This window comes from Athene cunicularia (assembly GCF_003259725.1).
Source record: "Athene cunicularia isolate RWA chromosome 2 unlocalized genomic scaffold, athCun1 chr2_part1, whole genome shotgun sequence".
NCBI classification, from domain to species: Eukaryota; Metazoa; Chordata; class Aves; order Strigiformes; family Strigidae; genus Athene; species Athene cunicularia.
This window is the reverse complement of record NW_020799095.1, coordinates 48,901,119-48,927,463: the sequence shown is the minus strand read 5'-3', so window position 1 is coordinate 48,927,463 and position 26,345 is coordinate 48,901,119. Positions and strand designations below refer to the sequence as shown.

Genomic DNA, 26,345 nt, shown 5'->3' with positions numbered 1-26,345 from the left:
GCTCAGGATTTTCTTACTCCTGGAAACAAAAAGAAAACCAACCAAAAATGACAGTCCTTTTCCATTACTGGTTTCAGTTACCATCCTCATAGCCACAATGTAATTGGATGCTGAATCCACTTACTGAAACACTGAGAGGAAGAAGAGAGTCATTTTGAAAGGCAAATGCTATTCTCAGTTCCACTACTGCAAACTATCAGTGACATTTATTTGCTTAAAATTCTTCTAAACTTCTATTTTTCTAACAGAAAGCAAAATCTGGACCCTCATGATGAAGCCACGGTGGAGACTCCAGATGAGGCCAAAGTCAACCAGAATTTGAGTTTTGTCCCAGTCCTAAAGCAAGCATTGCAGCATGTGCTGGGACATACAAACTGAAATGAGGAGCAGTCACAGACGTTCTTAATAAAAAGCAAGACAATTTGCATCAGATGCCTAACTACTCTAGACTGAAAAAAGAGGAAACTACATCTACTGGATTTTCTGTAACTGATTACGAGTCACTGGCTTGGAAAACAGATCACTGCTCATGAGTCCAGCTCCCATTTGAGAGCACAGTAATACAAGAAAGAGACCTCACTCCATTGTATAATTTGCAGAGTAAGTGGAAGATGGTGTCAGATTTTCCGGGTAACTTTTAATTTTATTTTTAGAGGGCAGATGGGGAAGAAACAGCTCTTACCTGCATTGACCTCACTTATCATTTTGCTACCATTTTCCTCACTAGAGAATGGAAAAAATGCTACAGTGGTGCATAAGCATTTCTGAGGTTTTAAATGTTACACTGTTTATAGAAAAGGACAAGGAGCTTGAACTAGACACACAAGCATTTATTTTTAGTTTAGTTTGTTCAGAATTAATCTGATTTGGATACACTGATATGCTGTCCTGACTGAATTTAAGCCTTATAATCTTGTGAATATTGTCAATATTTGAGTTAATTAATAACAAAAATTATAATTTTTCAGTAGTAGGAAAATTTAACTGGCTTTAGCCACACAGGGAACAATTAAAATCAAGCTTTATTTTCAGTAACACATTTATATTAGATGAGTACAAACAAATTATTTGCTAATCAATTTCAAATTTTTTATGGAGGCACTGACTGCAAATCCAGATGGGACTGTTACAATTATTTAATCTAGTGTCTAACACAAGCAAGAGAATTTCAAATAACACCTTTGCATTAGACACATGATTGTCTGTTTAAGATAGAACATGTCTTTAGGAAAGATGTCTATCTTGACAACAATATCTGTTGATGGAGAACCAGTGAAATCCTCATAAAAGTTTTTTCCAGAGGTAAATTAATGGCTGTCACTTCTTTGAAATTTTTAATATCTCTTTTAATTTTCATGATGACGAAATACTGATTTCAAAGACATGTTAAAGGGAACATTCTGGTTATGTTGTCAGATATTTTAATTGTCTATTATTTTTTTGGCCACTACTGCTGACCACCATTACAGCACGGAGTGTAGGATTCAATCCATCACATGAGAACACACAGAAAACTGAATACTTAGGGTGAGTTTCAGAGCCAGATTCAGTTGCTTACATATAAATGACTAATATACAGGTCTCCACATGTGAGCTGGGTGTCTCAACTCCACTATAATAGTGGAGATCTAGTGAATAGAGTCAGGGGAACTTGTTCAGCTCAGCCTAGAGTACAAAATTATATTTAGTCAGCTGAACAGATTTCAGGTCCACAGACTGAACTGAGCAGGTCCTAGTTTACATACACAGATCTATACAGTAGCCACTTAAATAGAAGTGTGTTAGTCTTATAAACTGACACCCACTCCCAATCAGTTAGAAAACGACACAGGTATCTAAGATTTGAGATGCTGTAGACTACCCAAGTCATTACCAAGGGGTGACAAAGAACCTGGATCCAGAAGGGAGACAACATTCCAACTTTGGGTGTCTAAAACAGCACTAGATGCCTCTGAGTGAGCAACTGAATCAAGACCATAATTTATTAGCTGCTATACTCTCCTCAAGCCAATTTTAAATTTCATTGTTTCCTTTTTAATTAAAATCAGAAGAATGGAAAGCATACCTGACAAACATCATAGTGCTCGAAGAGAGAGAGCAAACCAATATCACTGCGGCTTGTAATACCTTTCAAAATTGTAATATTGCCATTTCCAGAGTCCAGCTCTATCACATTGTTGAAAACATTGGACACAGCTTTGCCAGTCAAAAGCAAGTTCACCAATTCCTGTTTGTGACATGGTAAAAAAAAAAAAAAAAAAAAAAAAAGTAGTTAAACATCTTGTCTCTACTAGACAACACTACAAGACTGATTCGGGATCAATAAAGTTACACGTGTACCAGACCCTTAAATTATGTGGTGGCTTTAACTTTAGGGTTAGGATGAGGATTGCTTATTAAATGTTTTCCAGATATTTTGGGGAAAGTCTACTCCCAAAGTAAAATAAGGAAATATTAGCACAGTTTTCAAAGTTCATCTTTCTAGAGGCAAAATGCTGACAATCAACTTACTCTTACATCCAACTCTTAACCTTCTCATATTATTGTTGGGTTTTTTAATTTAAAACATTTTGGTGTCCCTTTTTCTCTACAATGAAAGCTACAGCATGAATGATATAAATTAAAAGCCTCTATAGTATTATCTGATATTTCTGCATGTGCTTAGTGATGTATTTTGTACATTGGACAAGATTTGTTAAAAGATTTTTTTTCCTCAGATTACTTCTGGATGAACTTAAATCTCATTCAGTAAGACATTCATCCATATGGCTTCACATCTGATCCATATCACTAATGTACTCATACTTACTGTAGCAGATTGTTTATTATTTCTTCCCCAATCGAACTAGAAATACGGGTGTGTCAGAGGCTAAATACATGTGAGACAGTGGGTGTCTGAGCATGTGCACATGTGAGTGTGCATAAAGTTCAAGAAACAGAGACACTAGTCATTTTGTTTAGCATAAGATCCCACGAGGGCCTTCTAGGGTGTAACAGCAAGTAACAATATGTAGCAGCAGACTGCTTACAGCAGTGAACCAGCTAACTATTAATAAATAACATATGTCAAAAAACATGAGGGGAATAACAAGAAGAAAGTTTCCAGAAAAAATAATTCAAATTACTGTGCCCAAAGACATGAATAACACTGGTATTGCCAGTTTGGCACATTGATGTATGCTTTTAAAAATAATGCCCACATTTATAGCCCCATGTTTCTCTGGAAGGACTCTTCAGAGTTTGTAGGTTCTTACCGATGTTTTTAGGATTTCTAATTCACCCATGATGTTCCACCACCTTCTTGAGGAAACATCACATAACACAGTATAAAAGTCCTCCCTCAACAGTACAAGAGAAGAACATGAAGCTTGCCTTTTTTTGGCCAAAGTGGCAGCATATTTAATGGCTGTGCACCATATTCCTATCATCCAACCACATATGTCACAGCTTTGGGGGAATCTGTCTCAGAATTTTGGGATCTACATTCCACCTACATGTCCAAGGCAAAGCATTTCCAACTGAGTGGATGCCTCTGCAGGTCTACAGCCAGCCAGTGGGAGACATTTGGTACAGGACATGAGCTGGAATTTAGACTACACAAAGATGTGGTCCTAGGTGTCAGACAGCAATTCAGACTGCTTGTTTTGAAGCACCAAATGCCTTTTAGACATGTATATCATAAGTCAGCCTGATATACATGCTTGAAGCACCAGTTAGCTTCAGTCAGCATCAGCTCAGTTAGATGGGCAGTGACCACTCGCAGAGGAGCTGTATGACTGGACATGCAACATCAGTTGCCTTTCTGAAATGGCAGGGACAAAACTCAGATTGCAGACTCAGTGGTATTTCAGATCTAACATCAACTAAGGTGTTCAAAAGAGGCAGATGAGAGGAGTATGAGGACATGCACACAAACGCAGAACAGAAAACCAGGCCAAAAAGCAGAGGCTCTGTAAGCAACAAGAATATGTCAAAACACGTTACAAAGAAGAAAGGATGAAAGTGCTTGACATTATGGGGAAAAAGGAAAAACATAAGGAATTTTAAGAATCAGAGGTCAGTTCACAGCTCTGCATGCAGAAGTGTATGACATACCCAAGACTGCACACTTAACTTACCTGAGTACAATAGCCATGGCTGCCAATCAACCTGTTTGTAAGCACATCAAAATCATTGCGCACTCTGAAAAGGAGTGGAGAATACAATTAAATTCAAATACAATTGTTTCTTTTCATTAGATTTAACACCTCTAAATCCGGGGGGGGAAAAACACAAACTGTTTTCCAACCATAAATATAGCTCTTCATTTTGGAACCCTTTCAAGGTAATTTTTTTCATGGAAAAAAAAAATGTGTATGTAACCTGTGGCAAGCAAAGGTTTGTTAAAGCTAGACTAAAGAAAATAGCTGTAGAGGAGAAAAGAATACATTGTCACAACTAGCTAGAACTTTAGAAATTAGAACTACTAGACTACTTGTTTTACGGAGTTACAGAATCACAGAATGTCTGAGGTTGGAAGGGACCCCTGGAGGTCACCTTGGCCAAACTCCTGCTCAAGCAGGGATACTCAGAGCCAGGTGCCCAGGACCATGCCTAGATGTCATTTTGAATATCTCTAAGGAGGTAGACTCCACAACCTGCCAAGGCAACCTATGCCAGTACTCAGATAAGATGTTCTCACAAAGGCATGTATTTGTTATTCCTATCAATACTTTGAATATACCCACAAATTGAAGATGATATAATCTATACACTATATTGTCCATGAAAAGAAGAACAAAAAAAAGAAATTAAAAACCTCTACCTGTGTACACATATCTAATAATACTGTGTGGCCCCTTCTTATATTTTATGACATCAAAGAGAAAAGTATGTGCAATTGCATTATTGATAATTATGGAATAATATCTCCCCAAACTAAGTTCCCTCTCCCATAACTCCTGGAATTATAGAATTAGCAATTGGTTAATGACCCAAAAAATAAAGGCTGTAACTGTGATAATTCTTATACTGCAGACCTTATGTAACTGCAAACATTATTGTATACATAAATAAGTGTCTAATCTAGTTTTGAGAAAAAACAGTGTACTATATTCTGGGACAGCTATGGCAGTGAACTCCACAGATTAATTCTATGGTTCATAAAAAAAGCTATTTCCCTTCAGCATAAAACATGTGAATCTCAATTGTTTTAGCTACATCCTTATTTTGGTATTGTTACAAAGGTAGAGAGAATGCCTGAATGATCATCAATTAAAACTCAGTTATTCTATACACATCTGTACTTCTCACTCGCATTTGACTTGTAAAATCTTCTATGCACCGAAATATTCATGTTTCCTGGCAATTAGCACATTTATTTAAAAAAAAAAAAAAATTTGCTTGTGATAGTTGAACTGATGTGGTTAGAGTAGTGCTAGCTAGAAATTTCCCTTCAACATTGCTATACAAGTTCTGTTAAAAAATTTATTTCTTAAGTAAAAAGCTGGGACATTCCCTGTCTTCATCCCAAACTTTACATGATTATTTTCTCAGGGGATTTCTTTGAATGTCTATGTCAGAATGTAATACATACTTTATAAGATTTACAGCCACAATGATACTTAAAATAATTCAAATCAAGTCATAGCCATTGAATCACAATTCCCTTTTCAAAAAAAATTATTTTAAAGATAATTTTCAAGTTAGTCTCAATCATAACAAAGTGCCACAATAACATCTCTTGCTAGCGTGAAATCAAAGAAGAGTACGGAAAGTGTACCCATGATACAGAAAATTCTCTCATGCAACACTGAAGGAATGGATGAGGTGATAATCATCTTTGGATTTTGGCCATTTTTTAGTTTTAGAAACAGTTTCACTTGAAAACGCCATAGCCTTGTTTGAAATGAGTAGACTATACAATATGCGTCAGTTAGGGACGATGGGACATACGACAAAGACAATAGGAGGAAGTTCTAATTTCATCTGTAGGTACAAACAATATGGGAGTTTAGAGGTGTATCTCAGATTTTCAAGAAGAACATCTGCCTTTCAAATCATCTCTGCTAATGAGGAAACAAACATCAGGCATATAGCTATGAGATTTACACCTATTCTAAATGGTTTTAAGATTATCATTTATACCTGCCAAAGACTTACCATCTACTGTGCAGGTGTATTTACTGTGTTATATTAAAAGGAGTCAGTTTTTAAGTGCAAGTGCACTTCATGCATTGTAAAAGTGTCAGATGACTATAATAATGTGTTTTGTTTTCTGCCAGGCTGTGAAGACATACATTTATGACAAGCAAATCTGAAGCATTTGTTCATTCTGCTGTCTTGGCTATCAGATGTCAAAATAGATATAATGAATAAATCATTACTACCAATATTACTTTGTCCCTACGTGTTATTTTCCATTTATATTTTTAAAATCACTTTAAAACAGAAAACTCCATTAATTTTAAGCCAGAATACTTTTAAGAATCCCCACTGTCATCAGACAATAAAGTAGTCTTGACTCTACTGAATCTCTCCTTTTTGGAATATACCTCATCTCTCTCTCTCTAATTTACAACTCAGTGCTCTGCATGCTGCTTTGACAGAATCACAGGTCAGTAGAAAGACACTACCAAAGAGAACAGTGGTAATCATAAATATTTCCTCCTCATGCAATATTATCAAAATTTTCCAGTATGATGTTAGTACATAAGTCTAACTGGAGAGTGAGCTAGGAGTATGTTGACTGCTGGCACAAAATAGTGGTTTGCCTCACTTGTAAAACTGTAAAGTCTGTGAAAAAAAATGCAATCAGAAAGCAAGATACTGATTTTTAAAATCTTTTGGACAAATACTTAAAATTAAGCATGTTTTAAAATATGGTTAAACTCAGTTTTAAGCAGGAACCATTTCCTGAGTTGATACCTGATCAAAAAGGTGAAAATGAGATCTGCTAAATTTCAGATCAATCTGTAAGATCTCCCAGGTTGATTTTTATTTTTAGTTCTACTATGTGTAAAGTAATGTGGCTTACATGTGTACTGAAACCAGGGAGGAGTGAGTTTGAATTCGCTGTGGATGGAGTAAAGCTGTATCTTCTGCTAAGAAAGAAGCAGCCTGTTGAGATGAGAGATACAGCAGCAAATACACTCAGATCAACATCCTTTCTAATGGGATCAAAGTTATAGTTTCAACTTTTTAGTTTTTTGCCCTGGGACCCCTGAATTGCTGCATTCTGTATTCAGCAGTGCTGGAATTGCTTAGTCCAGCTTTTCTGATAATTTAACAAAAGGTGGATGTGTTTTTTTACATGCTCATAGAAGCTAAATAACATGGCAAAACTCATCTCCACATAGTTAATTTTGTACTATTATTTAAATTTTTTTTTTTTTTTTTTTTTTTTTTTTTTTTCCCCAGAACAGGGTGATCAGTGTGAGTTACCTATATTCTGGGGATTAACTGTCTTTTCATTCAGCATGCAACCAAAGATTTTTTTCTCACATTATTATTGCATAAAATGAATATCATTATGTGGCAAAACCAAAAGATGTGTAAGGTCGCTTCAGACCAGATATCTGCTTTACAGCAACTGCAGAAATCAACAAAATGCATCTCGTGTGAATTATACATATTTTTTCATGTTTTCTAATTCTGCTGATTTTAGTGCAGAAATGCCTGAAATAGCCTTTTAAAAAAATATCATTACATATTAAAAAACTCATTTTCTTTCCATGCTCCTGTTGGTGATTCTGTGTTAGTTTTCAGTCTTGTTGAAATTGTTAGTTATAAATAAAACATTTATTAAGGATGTAAAGTAATAAAATTTTAGATGTTCTGAGCCAAACCTTTGACTGCTCTGAATTGCCACAGACATAACTTGCTGACTACAGGGTAGCCACAACAGTTCTTAGTAGGAATCTGCCTCATGTTTTCAATCAATTCATACATTCTGGGATATAAAATTATAAAAAACAATTCTAAGAGTTTAAGAGAGATGGACAAAAATGCCAGAGTTAGAAGAAACTGTAATGGCAGTATAAACCTAGCAACTGATAAAATAAATTACAGTGATCTGTATGGACTGTACTGAAGTTTTAGAAGTGCATAAATACAAAACCAAAATATAAATATTTTTAGCACTGGATGCTACAATATAACATAATCTGTAATCAGATTAACTTTTTCTTAGCAAATAACACTGAATAAGATAAATAAGACATTTTTAGAATGCTTCATATGCACATTAATTCTCAATTTACTTCTAGGAAATTTCTTGCCAAGTCTTAAATGGAGAACATCTGAGCAATGGATATTAAATACGGAAGTCACATAGAGACTGTAACATTAGGAATAACTCCAGACTATCAAAATGTGACTTAGTTCATGTCAGTTATTTACTCTAGACATTGTTTGGGTTGATAGCAGAACAAAATAAAACAATATAATACACATAATGTTTCATTAAAGTAAGTGCTAGCTGGTTTACAGTCCTTAACTCTGTGTCAAAGCTGTAACAGAAAATTGGTGACCTCACTTTGTTCATGGCAACAGACAGTTATATTAACAAACACACAATTACAAGTCTACTCTGAAAATAGAATTTGGGTTGGGAGGGAGAAAAACTTGTCTTCAAGCGTAAGGATTTCAAATAATTACAATGGGGATGTGGAAAATGACAGGATGGGTGACTGGCTTATTGTGTAAACGTTCCACAATAATTTATTTTTTTTTTTATCTAGCACACTGCGTTTCAAATGAATGTTCAGAAAAGAAGGGAAGAGCCCTTCTGCAAAAAAAAGGAAAAAAAAAAAAAAAGATTGCTGTTTGGGATTCAAACCAGTGAAAGCAAGGAAGTGGCTTCATTCTTTATTTATCAGTTTTTTCATGTACCTGCTAATTTCCCAAAGTTCTTAAAATGTACCTGTACTGAGGTACATTTAATCATCAGCTCTGCTGCTACAGGGTGCTGCCATACTATAGGAAATATTTATATTTCACAAATCATCTGATATGAAAAGTAACTACTCTAATTGCACATTCAACCCACTATTTCATTCTTTAAAATAAATTATCTTTCTTATTGAATGCAGCATGTCTTCCTCAGAGCAACACATTAAGCGAAGATACTAAACCTGGATCTGCTTAACCATGTTGACTTTAAGTTTAGCAAACAGTTGAATAGCACACAGTATGACACTGGCTGAAATTTAGCAAAAATATGACTGGTTTTGATACTACTCTACTTTGTAGTAGAATCACATCTTTCACATCTTTGGATTCTTTAATAAATATACTTTATCTCCCTAAAACCAAGAGTTCATTTCTGTAAAACTGATTTTCTGAAAGAAAAGCTAAAAACAAGATTGGGAAGATGACAAAGATAATGAATCACTCAGGGATGGGCTTCACATCACTAACTTTTTTATATCTAAAGATGGACACGTAAACATCAGCTAATCACTCTGGGCTTCGTGTACATGGAGGGAAACAGGTACATCCCAGAGGTAATTTATGTGACCTTGCTTAGATAATTTTCAGAGTAGAAGAAACTCTACTGGAAAATACCTTTTCACCATCTGATGAACATAAAGAAAACCTGCCAAGACTTGGGTATGGCCATCTAATCGCTATATACGAGGGACTGGACAGATAAATCATACTCACAAATATGCCAGTACTACAGACAGGCTGAATATATCTTTTTTTAGATTACAAACCATGAAATAAGGTTGCTACAGAAATGACAGTACCCTGCAGCCAGCCTTGAAAAAGACTCCTCAATTAGAGAAGCCAATTTAAAGCAATGCATGAACACTCTGTTTCAGATAGTCACTTTATAAAAAATTTAGCTCAACAGTAACAAATTTGAGCATTTAGATATAGTGGAATGAGAGAAAGTTCAGATGGTCAGAAGAAACTGTCAAGATATGGAGCAGCTTTCCTATGAGAAGAGACTGCATAGACGAGGACCATTTCACTACAAAAGGACACAACTGATGGACTGCAACAGAACTTTAAAAACTCAGTGGTAAGGAGATGATTAAGGAACATTTAGTCACTACTTTTCATAAGATGAACTAGACAGCACTCTCTAGACTTATTGGGCAACAAGTTCAAGCAAACAAAAGTAAGAAGTCTTTCGCAAAGCACATAACTAGTTTGGGGAACTCACTGCCACAGGATGTTGTGAAGGCCAAAAGAATTAAAGGGTTCAAAGAGGTTTTAGAAAAATTCATGGAGGATAGGTTCATCAAGGGCTAATAAACTCAACAGTCCGGATGCAAATTCCAGCTTAGGAAGTCTCTGAATTACTGACTATCGGAAACATGGAGAATATACCAGCAGAATAATTGCTCTATATTCACCCTAATACTTAAACAGCTTTCTTCAGCAGCCACAGCTTTCCACTATCAAAGACAGGCTATAGGTTAGATGGACCTTTCCTTTGATCCTATACAGACAGTCTTATGGAACTGATGGGCAAACAAATCCACATCTCTCAGATACTTCTCAGAAGAGTACTCAGATTAGGCATGGTGTGGACTACAGCCATATGCCATACTGGAATAAAGTAGAGTTGTGGAGAGGGGCAAGATGAAGTTCTCTGCATCTGGCATATAAAATTCAGCGATCCCAGTTACTCTCTATCACAGAAAACCATATTTCTTAGTCACCTTCTTGGCTGTCCATGTTTTCCTCAGTGGTAGCTTAGGAATCTGAAATCTAGATGCACTTTGACTAGGTTCACTGAGTCACAAGCTAAGTTTACTGATACATTTTCATCTTGTAATAATATTGTTCTTTAAATTAAATAACTACTACCCTCCCACTTTTCAGACAATAGTTATGTCCCCTCTCAAAATTTGTTTTTTATGCTAGCAGAAATAAAAAATTATGTTCTTCTTTTATAAGACAAATTTTTCATTCCCCTACACTTCTCCCAGTTTTAATAAGTGAACCCAATTTGACATGGTATTTCAATGAGGACACATCAGTGCCTTGCACAATCTATTAATATTTCTTCACTAAAACAATTTATGTTGATACACCCTAAGAGTAGATCCAGTGCTATTTTATAATGCTGCCTCAAAGTCACTGTGTGCTTCACTACTCTTCTCAACTCCTCATCCTGCCACTTACAAATCATGAACTCCCACAGTACAGCAGTGAGTAGTCTCTGTTTGCATGACCTTGTATTTTCCGCAGTTAAAAAAAATTATTTTATATTACCCTCATCATGAAGCTGAGCCAACTCATTTTGTACAACTTGATTTAGTCTCTATCGACAGTGTCTTTCAACTTTTGAGTCATCAGTACATTTCATTAGCATACTACTCCCTTTTTCCAACATTACTGTAGGGAATAAAACCTAAGTTTAATGCTAGACTGATCACTGAGGAACTCTATCAGTAACCCTCCCCACACTGATAACTTTTTTCTGAGTCCCTTTCCTTTGTCACTTTTACAATTCTTAAAAGATATCTTATTTTCACATTAGCAAATGACTTCTCATTTGGCATATCAAATACAAAAACCTCTTATTATGTGTCCATTAACTAATTTTATTCTTTTTCAGTTTAACTGACAGTTCTCTATTTGATACTATAAATGCATGCTTTACTGAAATTCAGATAGAATTAATCTATTTCATTTCCCACCTTAAAAAAGCAGCTATTTTATCAAAGTAGAATATTAGTTCAGTCTTGTATAACTTACTTCTGTAAAGTCAGACTGCATTCCCTGCCATTTTTCATTTAGCTCTGTAGTTAGTTACACCCGTTTCAGAATTTTGCCAACATTTTTCAATCTGCTGAGATAAAGGCTAAGTTGCTTGGTCTGCTTTTCTGTATTTCTTAAATGTAAGCATTGTCTGCTATTACACAGTTATATGGTGACCTCTATTGTGAAAAGGTATTAAGCATTATTGTCATTGTATCTGTGATTTTAGATGTTAGCTATTTCAGTATTTGGAGATGAAGAGAATTCACTTCTCCAGATTTACTGCACCAGAGATCCAAGGTTACTGTATGTTTTAATGGCATAGTATGGCAAACCATGTAAACTATTAGGATTAAGTCCACTCATAAAGTCTGACAAAGCAAGAGAGAGTTCAGAAAGTCTTGTGTAAGTTTAGGAATGAGATACAGGCAAAAAGATACCTTGTTTATTTTTCCCTTCATCTTGTGTAGCCATCACTTTTTCAGGTTCAGTTCTATCTCCCACAAAATTAATTCAATTACTATGCATGGATTCCAGTTGTCCATCCTGACTTTGAACTATGTTGTTTTCCTTACTGAAATGTAAGGCAGAATATTAATTTACATTTGGAGTATTCTTTACATTATTCCTAATATCTGTCACATCCACTCCACACAGAAACTTCACATATTTCCCTGAGAATCTTTTTATTGATATGATAAGGAAATTGCTTTTTGTTTAATTTCTGACTCAAGGTTTGGGTCTGACCTCATCTGAATCACATTTCTCACTATTTGTCTGTTTTCCAACACCAAGACTCAGATCACTAGTGCTAAAACTATCTGTTGATGACCACACTTTTTTCATTCCTTTGCACTCTTTATTGAGATCAGAAAATTCTCCAGAGAATGAGCTAATAAGATTTATTCTCTTCAGGCATGTTCCTCAGCTTTATGATTTATCCTGATCCATTCTAGAAGGAACTGCATGTATTCAGGGAACAATCTGGATTTTTTCCCCCCTGTGGCCATTAGAAATATTTCTGTTGCATATCCACACCAAATTTGCTATCACCAAATATATAGTGCACTTCTCTGATCTGTGAACCCATGCTGGTGACACACTTCCTGAATTTTCTTAGTAGGGAGACAAGAGAAAACAATGTCTTTCTCCATTATTTGTGCTAATCCCAGGGCTTTTTGCTTTTTTCTTTTTTTTTTTTTTTTTTTTTTTAACAGAATCAGTGTAACAACCTCTTTGTCTTCTTGATTCTTCCCTTTTTTGATGAGTTTGGTTTAATTTTTCCAGTTTCCTTTACCACTAATCTTTTTTTCCTTGTTCTTCAGTGCAGCAAACTTCTTCAAACCTAATTCAACTTTTGCTCTTCTTTGCCTTTGTGGTCATGTTTCCACCTGGTTCACATTTCTTATCTAGTAGGCTATATAGCTTCCTTAGCTTCAGATCTTATATGACAGATGCCTACATATTTGTGTTGTGTCAGACCTTACTCTCCTCTCCTGTATCTTCTCTTCAGAGTCCCATTTTACCATAATCTCTATCTTTATTCTTTTGTCCCTGAGTCATACATAAATATATGCCACTGCATATTCACTTCTGAAAGAATATAAATTTCATACCTTCAAATCTTGGTCTCACATCCTCCTTCAAATATTGCTAAGGCTGTCTCACTTACTAACCCTGTCTTCTTGTCTTTCTTTGAAGGAAAAACATTAACGTCTTTCAATCAAACTCCCTTTATTGACTCAGCAGCTGAATCTGCAATCTGTGCTTCATTACAGTTCTACATTTATTAATACATTTATTAATGCAGCAAGCAATTCTTGCACAGTGAACACTCCAGTTCGAAGGGCCTCTGGCTAATTCATACATCACAGCCTCAAAGACACATAAGATCCTGAAGATTATGAATTGCATGCAATCTATCAAGCAGGAGGCACAGAAATTCACTTACCCAAACAAACAAGGACTCAATTCTCCCCTATCAAGGACTGGATCCCACACAAACTCTCCTATTTGCTCTCCTCCCACTGTTCTTGGTGAATCTAATCTCATGCTTCCTCCATGTTGTAAAATCACAAATAGGTCTCAGAGAGGTCTGACACTCAAATACAGACTTTTCAGCGAGGTCAAGCTGCTTAGTTTTTAGCACTGTAACGTAATTGACAGCTGTTTCCCCTTAAAAATAGTTGCTTCCCTATCTTTGTCAAACACCAAAAGACTAAGCTGTAAAATAAATGATGACATGTATTTATATTACACAACTATAAACAGTGAGTGAGAACTGCTCACACATGTAATTTCCTCTTGGTGTTGGTCTTCCAGGTGTTCTCAAGTGTGGGGGGTAACTACCTTTGTAAAAGTTTTCCCAGAAAACTATCTCATAGAAAATGAGAACTGAGTATGTTCCCTGTGATTGGATCTTTTATGTGAAGTTGTAATTGCTTTTACCATTGGACAAGACAAATGGTCATTTCATAGAAAGCCTTTCTTCACCCGCAAAATAGCATGTGGATTGTAGACGCATTTTAGGGCAACTGTAAATTAGAGATTGTCTCTGAGACAGGAAAAGGTGTCAATTAAGGCAAGTGGATTGAGGGTGGAGGACCCATTGTTCCATCCGCAATTCATGCGCCAACAGGCATCACTTTCTTTTTCAATGCCCTACGTGTCTGAAAGAGATTAAAAGTCAAGTAACATGTCAGAATCAGGGTTATTTCACAGTAAATGATACAGAAAGGATATAGAAAAGGATACAGAAAAAAATGGCTTGATACAGATTACTGCAATGATGATTATCACCTGTTACACGTCTCAATGAAAACTTGTATTGTTGAGTAAAGGTCGTCTTCCCAGAGCCTAGTTTTCAATATGTTTAAACTGCAAGAATATTTTATAACTTTAATATGTTTTTTGAGGTTATTTAAGATTACGTATCATAATGAAGTGTATGGTTAATTAAGAGTGTTTACTCTGTCCTTGCAGCTATATGAAATAATCCAGATGAAAATGGACCAGTAAATACATTCAATACATTCTTTGCTATTATAGATTCTAGTAATTATGGTTTTATACAATAGTTGTTGCATTGATTAAGAAAAATATGGCAATAACAACAGTGTGACTGTTTTGTAAGTTGAAATTTAAAGAAAGCTTTTCAATGAATGGGTAAGAATCAGCCACATCCCAACATAGCAATAGTTTTGCATGAGTAAGCACAGTGAGGGAGGTGCCAAGAGTTAGAGGTGATGACAGCATCTAGTAGAGAAAGCTTGTGCTGCCATTCCATGTTGTAACTTCAGTAAAACTGTGGGGTTGACTGAAGCTGCCATTACTGGGTCGGTGTAAACCACTCCTGAGTATTCATAACTTTGCTACACACAATGTGCTTTTCTCAGTTGCAATGGAGAGGCCCACATGTGGGCTTGCAGCCCACCTTTAAGCTCAGTCTCTCCTGAGTACATGGAAAATATCTCGTAGCTCTTAACAACATGAAGCTTTTAGTACACATTTTGCACAATCAAGAAGATTAGTCCCCTGAGCTAGTACAATACGCCCACTATTTTTTAATTCACTGGTTGTTACAAAAAACAAAAAAAGAGTTTACAATTGTTAGTGACTAGCATTCCTTCCTGTACCAGAAGCAGCAACACGTTCTCAGCAACTTCCTCAGGAATTCGCACTCCTCTTTGGCCATTTGTTATCAGTTCTACCAGTGATGATCATTAGTTCATGGAGTATGATAAACTCGTTACCAAAATCTACAAAGCAGTGCAAAACCCTGCATTTCCTGGCAAGCATTCCCATTAAACAAAAATACTTAAGGTTGTCAGTGATTTAGAACAACTGCTCGACAGACCTAGCTGAAATCTGCAATGTCCATTTACAGGTAAAATCAGTAACAATGTAAAAATTATGGAGCCAGACCAAAAGTCAGCCTATCCCAGCATTCAGTCAGCAGCAGCAGTAGCAAACATCAAGGCAGAACACAAAAATGGGGCACATGGAGATTACACCTACACAGCTGGGTTTAAAGGTACCGAATCATGTATGTTCCAGTAATTTGACTAAATTTATTTGAAGCACTTCATACTTTTAGCTTCCTCATCTCCCAGTACTGAAAGTTACTTATGCTGTGGAAAAAAAGTACTGTGGTTTGTTTTAAAATGGAAGCCTGAGCATTTCCATGACAGCCCCCAAGTTTCTGGACTCAGAAATAATATCATCACTCCTTATTCAACCTTATCATGGATGCCTAAACTTTTATCACATCTGAGTTATACCTCTTCAGTGCTGAAAAGATTTCATCTGTCCTCACACAGAAGCTAGTCCACACTAAAGGGAAACATTGGTTTTGTCTTCCAATGGGTTCTAGTTCTAATGTGTCTTTACTGACCTGGGGAGACAAGACTACATGCAAGATAAAGACATGATAAGATCGTATATTTATATAAAAACATTACCATGTTTTTATTCTGTTCTCATTTCTTATCACCCTAACTTCCAACACGTTATTCCTTTTTTGTCTGTCATAGAAAATTGAACTAATATTTTCAGATTACTAGTAGTGGTGCCAGAATTTCTCTCCTTTTTTAGAACAGCTTATTTAAAGCCCATCACTAGGTAAGTAGAATTGAGACTGTTTTTTCATCATGTATAATGCTTTGCATTATTAACACTAAATTTCATCTCCCATTTAATTGACCAGTCACTATAAGACAGAATTCATTTCACCACTTGATGTTTACAGTGTAAAGCTTCTATACGAGTAGGTCATTTAGATTTTCTTTTTATATAGGGGAGATAAATAAGCATTTCAGGGATGATTTATCTCATTCTAAGATTGACATTCAAAATGAGTCAACTGAATCAAGATTTTTTTCTCTTTTTTGAGCATAAAGGAAGCCTAGATGCAAATATTTCCATAAAAAGTAAATAGAGGTAAGATAGATCACTACCCTCAAAATAGCAAACACCTAAGATACAGAAGTCTTAGCTAGTAGTTCTCCCTCCAGACTCAAAGGAAAAAAACAGGCACTGCCCACAGCAACTGTCCTCACCTTTCTTGACACTTCTTTTCCAACGGGATCATTCTCTCTTAGAATCTCTCTTAGAAAAGCTTCTCACTTTTCACAGAGGGAGTTAGGAGAACTGAGACTTCACATAATTTTTAGCAGGCTGAATTTAGATGAGATTACTCCATTGTTGGCACTGAGATCCTTCTGAACTGCTAGAACTTAGTCATGGATTTAAGAAGTTGCTAAGAGGTTTTGATCATTCAGAACCCACCAACTACTGCAGCTATCATTTCTGAATTATGTGCGTGGTCACAACTGCATGCGATCTTCCATCTGTACAGGCATGGAAAGCATCTGCCCAGAGATGTGACTGCTCTGAGGAAGTCTGTAAGCTTTGCGGTTTCATTATCCTGCACCCCTTCTAGACTAGTTTCACATGGGTTGAACTGCACAGGTCTTGGTACAGTGGTACTTATCCTTCAATTAATCAACCTCACCATTTAGTCCATTTTCAGTGCTCTGCTTTTTTTTATGGGTAATTAATGTTTCCCCACCATATAAAATATGTTCTAATATGTTAGTTTCTTCTTATTATATCCTGAAGTGAAAGCTTCACTAAACACTGTAATGATTAATGGAACAGAAAACACTGAGAAGTATATTTCTGATTGAAAGAAACATTTCAATAATAGTCTTCTCTTTGTTTAACCAAACATAAATGTTTTGGTTTGGTTTCATCGAACATAGCCCTGCATCTTACACAATATTGTTTTTTGATAACCATGGTTCAAGACTACTCCATCATTAGTTTTCAACTTCCATACAAGCAGTGCCAATTATTTATAGAAGAGATATTTACCAAGGGACCACAGAGACTCAGCATTGTGGGCACATGGTGAAGAACTGACACAAACAGAAGCATTTCATCATGATTTAAGAAACTAAAATATGTCAACTTCTGAACTAAAATCTATCTAGCTTTTTCAATAGAAGATGCACACAAAAATCAGGACAATTGAAATTTCTGTGAAATTTTCTCTTTAAAAAAAAAAAATACCAAAACCCAAAACAAACCAACCACTGATTTTGTGCTAAAAAGCTGGGACAAAAAAAAATAAATCCCAAGGAGATTTATTACTGGATGAAAATTCCATTACCTAAAACAATTCTTATGTGTCTTCAACTATTCATCCTGAACTATGCCAGTTATGTAAATAATTACTTACAATGCTTGCAACACTCACTAAACGGTACATATTTCTTAAAGATATGAGCAGTGAGTTATTTGCCTTGATATCTGTAGTAACCTAAGAGAAGTACTATGACATAGCCATTCAAATCTATTACCAAAAATTACATAAATGAAATTTAGTTTGCACTTCTAAAAACATTTATGCAAAGGTCTGAAAACACATTCCACTGTATCTAGTGACGGAGAAAAATTCCTGTGTCTTATAAACAAAACATAGGTACCAATGCAATATATTACACAGTATTGAGCTAGAAGAGTAATGGTACTTTCAAATGAAGTTCTGTGAGAAAGACATGAATATTCCTCAAGATAGAGCAACATTTTATAAACAATTCTGACACTGTGGATCAGAACTGTAAAAATATTTAGATACCTAAAAATGCAAATAGGGCCCATAGGGAATTTTCAAGTTCACTTTAGACACTTATCTCCCCCAAATACAAACACAGATGATTGATTGGCCTTGTCATAATCTATCTGGTAAGAACTGAGGTGATGGGGAAAAAAAAAAAAAAAAAGTTTCTTGCTTCTATTATTAAAGAATGTTTACCATTTTATAGCAAGTAAAGCAATTCAATCAATAGCAATTAGGAACATTGCTGCTTTTGGTAATCTTATCAAATGCCAAATATATTGTTACTTGTTCAAATACCTTTACTAATTTGGACCTCTCTGCTGTAACTAGCTTAGAAAAATGAGAATAAATGACATATGCTATAAAATCATTATGTCATTTGAGTTAGAGTGCAAAAGTGGAGTTAAGCCAATGGCCTGTAGTGTAACTGTAAGCAAAAGAAAGGAATAAATGACAACAAAGCAAAAAAAATCTGTAAACACTTACAAGAATCTCAGTAGGTGAGCAATTCAATGCATATCACATATTTGGACTAAGTAGCTATTTATTTTCAAAACAATGCAGAGATGTAAGAAATAATAGCTTACATAAATCAAGCCTGTGCTGCTTTCAAGTGCAACTGCTTTCTTCAAGTCAGTTGTTGTTGGGAAAGTGAACTGTCAGGGAACAGGTCTTTTCACTTGCAGGTAACTCTGGGAGACTTTTACAAAAGTGGAATTGGACAAAATAAAGAAAGCTTTTACATTCTGACCCACTCTAATATTCAAAGAAATACGTTTAATTTGTATAAAAGCACAATTAACTGCAACTGTGCTTGGGCAAGCCTCAGTGAGTTTTTAAAAAAGGCTATAATGACTATCCCTTAGTTGGAGCTCAGCATATTTATTACACCAATAAACTGAGACCAGATTTGTCATACCTCACTTATAGCCATCTAAAAATTAGCTGCCTAATCCATTTTATACTAGCCTTTCATTACCATTATCATTGATGGAGAGACTAGAGTATCACAAGAAAGTTATTCATCCCTACCTAAGACTGATACCTGAAATAAATAACCCTCTAAGAGAGTCCTGCTTTCAACTGTCATGACAGGGAGCATAGGCAACTATGTCTAATGTTTAGATGGAGTAATTATATCAGATAGGTGGACTGATCACTACCACTTTAACAACATATATATATATATATATATATATATGTGTGTGTGTGTGTGTGTGTGTTCATACAATTAAAAAAAAAAAACACCCAAGATTAGGTGAGTAAATCTGCATATTTTCCCTATATTTAACAGAGTAAACACCAAGATAGATTAAAAAGGCCAGAGAATTAAGTACATCATGGTTGCTTCCCTACTTTACACAGTTTGAAATTTATGAAGTAGGGATACAAAGACACTCACAGATTGATAGATCTTGATAAGATGACAGACACGGTCAGAAGAATGCACCCACAGGGACCAATTTCAAACTGAAAAAGAAAAGGACTGGTTTTATTTTGTTTGTTGCCTATGTTTTTTGCCCAATCCTAAAGAAATGCAAATCGAAATGAAAACGGAAAGAATTGTTCTCATTTATGTCAAAACTGAATTTGTTGCTGTTTGTTAAAATGCAAGACATGTCCACATAGTGTTTGAAACAATGTTCAGAAGACCTCATATGAGACTGATAAACACAGACGGACTGGCAGCTGAACTATAACAGGTTTAGTATCTTCTCTAATACACAGTACCTGGTGAATATTCTGCTGAAGAAATATAATCAGATCTTCGTATCTTGTGGCACTATGTAGTATTAGCTAAGAAGAAATGTAAGAAGAAAAAAAAAATCAACAAAACAATAACAACTCATTTTTATTACCTGAAAGCTGAACTAAAGTAGCCAAAACTTTCAGTCCAACTGAAAAGACTTGAACTAAAAAAATGGAATAAAGATCTAATGAAATCTACCTCTTACTGTTGTTACTCGGTATAATATTGTATCTCAGCACTTTGTATATTTTGAATTTTTAATACTGCTTCTTCTTGGTTTTAAGTTCACTGAACAGACAGTTTGACTCAGTTTTAAGCATCGTTTATGAAATGAAAAACAATTCCTAGAACAAACATAGGAATACTGCAGCTTTAGAAGACATAGAATGGGCAAGTAGCTCAGGAGTTTGTACCTATGTGGTGAGCCATCCATAGCAGGCATGTATCAGGTCACTTCCTACCACATTCCCATAAATACTCCTATTTAACAGGAGAATTCATAGATCCAGACCCTTACATCAACATACTTTGTCATCTTCAGATTTTGACAGAAATGATGGTCTTGTGGATACCGTGTGAGGAAAGATCAAGCAGTCTGGATTATATTCCTTTCCACCATATTTTCACCGTGGCTATGTCCACAGTACCTTTGATAAGCAGTACTCAGAGGCAGCATAATGGTGTTAACTGCACTCTGAAATAGCCACCTACTCAGAATTATGTTAACATATTAATTAAATAATTTATCTTGTCTGTTGGAAGAGCATATTACAGACAAGGTTTCCTGCTGCATTCAAGCTGTTTATACAGGTTTTCACTTCTAGCTGTTCCAAAACTGTCTGCTTCTGAAAAGTTGTTAACACATCTATTCCTCCATGTAGGAGGCCAGTAATATTTCTTTAAACCACTAAAGCCTGGCTTATGGCATCACTGTTAGCAAAGCCATTTGAGAGCTTCAGATGGAAATAAAAGCATAACTGGAAAGTATTTTCCCATTTAGAGCTTCTGAAGTGGGAAAAAATAAAAAGACAAAGAATTCTATGTAAGACAAGAATAAAATATTGCCTTTTGATGCTCATGGTCAACTTGAAAGGATCCATGTTCACTTTTACTGTGTATCAATTAAAATAGGCAGTTTATAAGCTTGAAAGGTAGATGGAACAAAAAGGACTTCAGAAAGCCCAATTGCCTAGAGACACTGGGATGACTCAGAGCCAGGCAGACAAACTACAGGACTCTGTTACGTCCTATTGGCTTTTGGATCCAACTAATTTGACATAAAAGATTTTAAAACACTAAGAGAGCAATGGAAATCACAGTCACTGTGCTAAAATAAGAAAATCTAGAAAGAGGATATATGGAGAATGTTACTGTGAGATACACAGAGCCTTACAGTTTCTAAGATTCCATCTGCCTTGTATTTTCCTATGGGAGTGAACTGCTGTCTTCCTGATGGCCTGAAGAAGATAGACAGACAAAACCAAAGCTCATGTTAAAAGGAACAAAATGACATTAAAGACAAATCAGCATGTTATATGAACTGAATCATGATTTTGTATTATTATTTTTAACTTTTTTTAAAAATACCTCTTGCATAATAAGTTCATACTATATATTAAACAAAATTTTATCAGTGAAGCAATATACTTTAGCTGGGCTGTGCTCTCATAGTCTATCTAATATGAATTACAAGTTTGTCTACACAGAAAGAGGTTAAATATAGGTTTAAGATATTAATGACAGGTTTTATTGGAAAATAATATTAGAGCAATGACATTAAAGCAAGCAAAAGAACATATGTACAATATCATCACAGAGGAAGCATTTTCTAGATGTAAAATATGCAAAATATCACTTGAAATGTCTTTGAATTTGCTGCTTGTATTTCAGGTTTGAAGAAGGACTTCTGTGCCCAAAAGCTTCTCTGTTATTTTTCAGCTATCTCAGTTGATCTAATAAAAGAAATGACCTCTTCTCACAAAGCCTGGTTTACTTAAAAATATCATGTAGAATCCAGTATAGCCAAAGCTAGTGATCTAAAAGTTATATGTTTTGTTTACAAAGAAGCCTAATTGGTGCATAAACTGACTAGTAGGCAGCTACAGCAGAAGGAAATTAATCCCAGCCATAATAGAATATCCTGCAATATGAAATTTTTAAGACTAAAATGCTGCATCGGGAAATATAATGCTTGGTAAAGATTTTCGAGGAATCCTAATCTCAATGAAATCCACAGGATATTTCACAGCAATTTTAAAGAATTTGACTCTACTGTCCCAGCTAGTGGGACAGTAGAAATTACATTTTGCATTTCTCTCCAAGCCATTTTTAGACTGCACAAATACATCTTACAAAACTTTCATTTTGCAAACTATGTACATAAGTAACAGATACAAGTATACCAGCATTGTACAATAACTGAAACTGCTTCTCCTACTTACAGTGCCACAATTGCTTTTTCATTGCCCCCTGCACGCCACAATATGTCTGCAATAGCCATGGTGAGGCATTCGGTCCTGTGAACTTCTGAAGGCTGAAGGCAACTGAAGTCCATGATATGCAAGAAACAGAGAAGTATCAAAATGTGTATTGGGATGGTTACTCATCAGAGGGCAAACTGCTCCAATTACAGTTCAGCACCTAAAGAGCTCTAAAGATGGAGATGCAGCTGAAGTCGCTGCTGCAATATGGGCTTTCTGGAACCATTCTTTGAGGTCAACCACCTTATATCTCATTTTCAGCATTTACGAAGATACCTTGCATCTTACTGAAGATAATAAGATCCAGTGAATAGAGTTGTATTTGGAACAACTTCCTCTTTAGACTGCTAGTAAAACAAACTGGGCACAGTGGGTAGGTCTCTTCTGAAGTCAGAAGCAAACCAGAAATTTGAGGGAAGTTGAAGTTAATTCACCTAAGTCTTAACAGCAGTGTGCTGCATTTGGAGGATCTGGATGAGTTTATGTTGCTCATAATGATGGTTAGACTGCTGTCATGGGTACTTAAATTAAGCAATTGTAAGTTTCGTAGCCTATAAGTTTTATGACAATAGCCTTGTAATACAAGTGAATCTAAGAGATGAAATGCACAGTCTCTACTTCTAGGAGATTAATAGTAAAGATGGTGTCTGATTTATAGGGAATGACTAAAAACTATTACTACCAAGAATTAAAATGAAAACAATTACAATTATTAAAATTGAGAGAAGACTAAATAAGATATGATCAACAACTGGAACTGGTTATACATAGATCTATAATAACACCCTGAAAACTAATAATCTAAAAGAAATAGTGCATGCTCTTTCAGAATACATATTTATAATTGGTTGGACAAAAAAACAGGTAAATGTACTTTAGGGAACAATACTGTATTAGCAAATAACAGACATGAGAAGCTAATTCATCTTTAAATCTGTAATAAAATTGTTTTAATATTCTGTAACAGGATTGGCTTACATATTAAATATGAATTTTAGTTTATTAAGGCCTTCACAAATTCTTTCCTATGTTTTTATTTCTTAAGTCTTGTCAATAAATCTACACCATAATGTTCTTACGTACTACTAAACTTTAATTAAAGTACCATCTGCAATAAACACTACATTTGCATTTTTATAATAAAAAGGTATGCTCCCAAAGTGGTGACCTAAAACATTACAGTAACTGACACAGCATTGGTATGTGCAGCCCCATCGTTTCTGAAATATTTTCACTTAGATGCCTGGCTTGGAATTTACACAGTGATGTACAGAACTACGGAATATTTACAGCAGTCTATTGATCCCAAATATCACAGAACTGGAATTTTCTCCAGTGCCTTCAAGAATGGCAGTCTTTGAAATTCAGATATTATCAGTCTTAAGATTGTTACCAGCATGGGAGATGATGTCAAACCTGTTCCCAGCATTTGAATAAAAGATCTAATAATTCAAAAGACTAAACAAGAAACACCAAACATCAAAAAATTAAACAGACTTTCAAGTTGGATGTCTGCCTTCAATGTAATGTTCATTTAGAGAATGTTTCCCTCTCTGAGGGATGTAAGATATGGGAAATAATTTGTGAGAGTTTTCAAGTAAATAAAATATAATCACAACTTCCTCTTTTCTCTGCCTGTGTTCTAATACAGACATTCAGAAATTTATGGGAAGCTTAGCAACTAATTTATGTGTCTGAGAGAGGTAGCACAGTAAGGAGACATAATTATTTCTTGAATGTTGAAAAAGCCTAAAGTCAAACACTTACTGTAAGGTGGAGAATGATTTGAAAATTCAGGTAAGAATTAGAAAGAAATATTAATCATCTTATTTCAAGCTCTGAGACTCCCCTTTCTTTCTGCCTAAGAGTTTCTGCCCATGGCAAGCACACCATGAGAAAAATATGTTTATCTCATGAATAAAAGAGTCCATCTTGCTATTCATTTTTCAGAGCCTGAAGGCTTTTAGCATTTCTGTGCATAAAGACAAAGAGCTCACCTGCTAACCTGAAATTCCTTGGAGACTTTCTGCATACTTCAGCAGCATTTTTCATATACAAAATATGTAAACCCAAAATCTTTTAAAACCATGTGGATAATAGAAGGGGAAAAATAGGAGAGGCAAATATTGCCAAGTAAACAGGATAAGTTGTAGCTGGCATAAGTTCGGACACTTATAGTTTAAACAAGCTGGCCTCAATCCACTTATTTTGGTGCCGCATAATTTTATGATACTTATGATCACTGAAGCATGTTGAAAGAGGAAAAGGTTAACATCTCTATTTTTACTAAGGATGACCTGAAACTCAAAGGGACCAAGGAGCAGATGATCAGAGGATGTCCCCCAAGATGAAATAAATTATTAGTTTTCACAACCAGAAATAATTCTTCAGTGAATTCTGTAGATTCCTGGTCATAAAATCTAAATATGTACTGATTTTCTTTCTCATTTTTTTTCTTTTATGTGGACAAGTGCCTTATTCTACCTTGAAAAGTCTGCTTTTATTATAATCTGAATTATAATAATAAAGTTTTGCTAGCTAATTTCTGCACTTTTAAAAGGTGAGCTCTGAACATCAGGCTCTTGATATTAATTATGGACAGAGGTGATGTACTGAAAGAACTGAACGGACGAAGAAAAAAATTAAACTGCGTAACATTGTAGAATTAACATTACACTGTGCATGTGTATCATACCACTGACCCTACATCTTTATCTCTCCATGCTTATTGCCTTTAAGCGACTTCAAGGAACAGACGATTTTCAAGTGATGAATTCATAGCATCTTGTTTATTTGGCCCTTGTCTTGGGGTCTGCAAGCAATCAGTGCCAATAACAACTAGCAATGGCAATAGTAGTAATAAATGTAAAACTTTCAGTATTGTATTTGGACTCTAAGTCTGTTTTTCAACATTTCTTATGGATTACTAGGTGTCTTGTATCAGGACTGCCTATCCACTAGTACTTCTGGACCTGGGCACCTGTGTGAGTGCCCTAGGACCTGGCAATCCTTTGATTAACTGTCACTTCCCATTCTGGGTGCTGAAGACAAGTAATGATGTTCTGCAGGTGCCTGGTTTTTTTCACTATTGATGAAAGCAGCCCAAACAATGAATTTACATTAAGTGCCAGTCAGACAAAACTAATGAAAATCAGGACAGACCCAGTCACTTTCCTAAATAGTTCCAAGCAGAAAAGTGTATATTTAAGGCCAAATTTTTATACACGAGGAACTTTTTTACATTGTAAGGTAATGAAGTTCAAGAAAAAAACCTCAGCATAAAAGCTTTTCTTCTGACTAAATTGTGGTCAATGTATCACCCACAAATATCAGATGGTGGTGGTAGCATAAACAAATAAAATACAACTGTCTCTATTCAAATAACTGTACCTATAGAGCGCAGGAAAGCTTTGTGAAATTTTTCTTTTGTAATAGCCTTAATTTCTTACTGAAAACAAAAGACAAATACAAGAAGTCTGGTAATGAATTGATTTTTTTAGACATTATTTTCCAGCATTTCATTGATTAAGCTCTGTTCCTTTAGCAAAGTGACAAGTATGCTAATATTATAGCAGTACAAGCAATTTTCCTTGACACTAGCAGTAATTAACAATATTCCTTTAAAGTAAGTAGAAAACACAAACACAGAATTTAAATTCAAATTTTATTAAGGAGTTTAGCTGTGAAAGATCAAACATAGTAGCAATAAAAAATATATATATAGCTCTAACTTTAATTTTTCACCCTCCCTGAGTTTCTTAGTGTCAAAACCTGCATGAATTACATGGTCTTT

General features: G+C 35.3%; 1 protein-coding gene across 1 annotated transcript in view; it reads right to left on the bottom strand.

Annotated features, from left to right (window-relative positions):
• The window catches only part of MINDY4 (MINDY lysine 48 deubiquitinase 4), an 82,830-nt gene that overhangs the window by 23,398 nt on the left and 33,087 nt on the right, over positions 1-26,345 (bottom strand). The window contains exons 10-15 of the mRNA XM_026841611.1: positions 22,514-22,615; positions 21,466-21,529; positions 20,054-20,119; positions 19,725-19,792; positions 4,119-4,182; positions 2,066-2,227 (exon numbers count right to left, since the gene is read on the bottom strand). Of these exons, the coding sequence (XP_026697412.1) occupies positions 2,066-2,227; positions 4,119-4,182; positions 19,725-19,792; positions 20,054-20,119; positions 21,466-21,529; positions 22,514-22,615 (526 nt within the window). The remainder of the gene's footprint in view (positions 1-2,065; positions 2,228-4,118; positions 4,183-19,724; positions 19,793-20,053; positions 20,120-21,465; positions 21,530-22,513; positions 22,616-26,345) is intronic.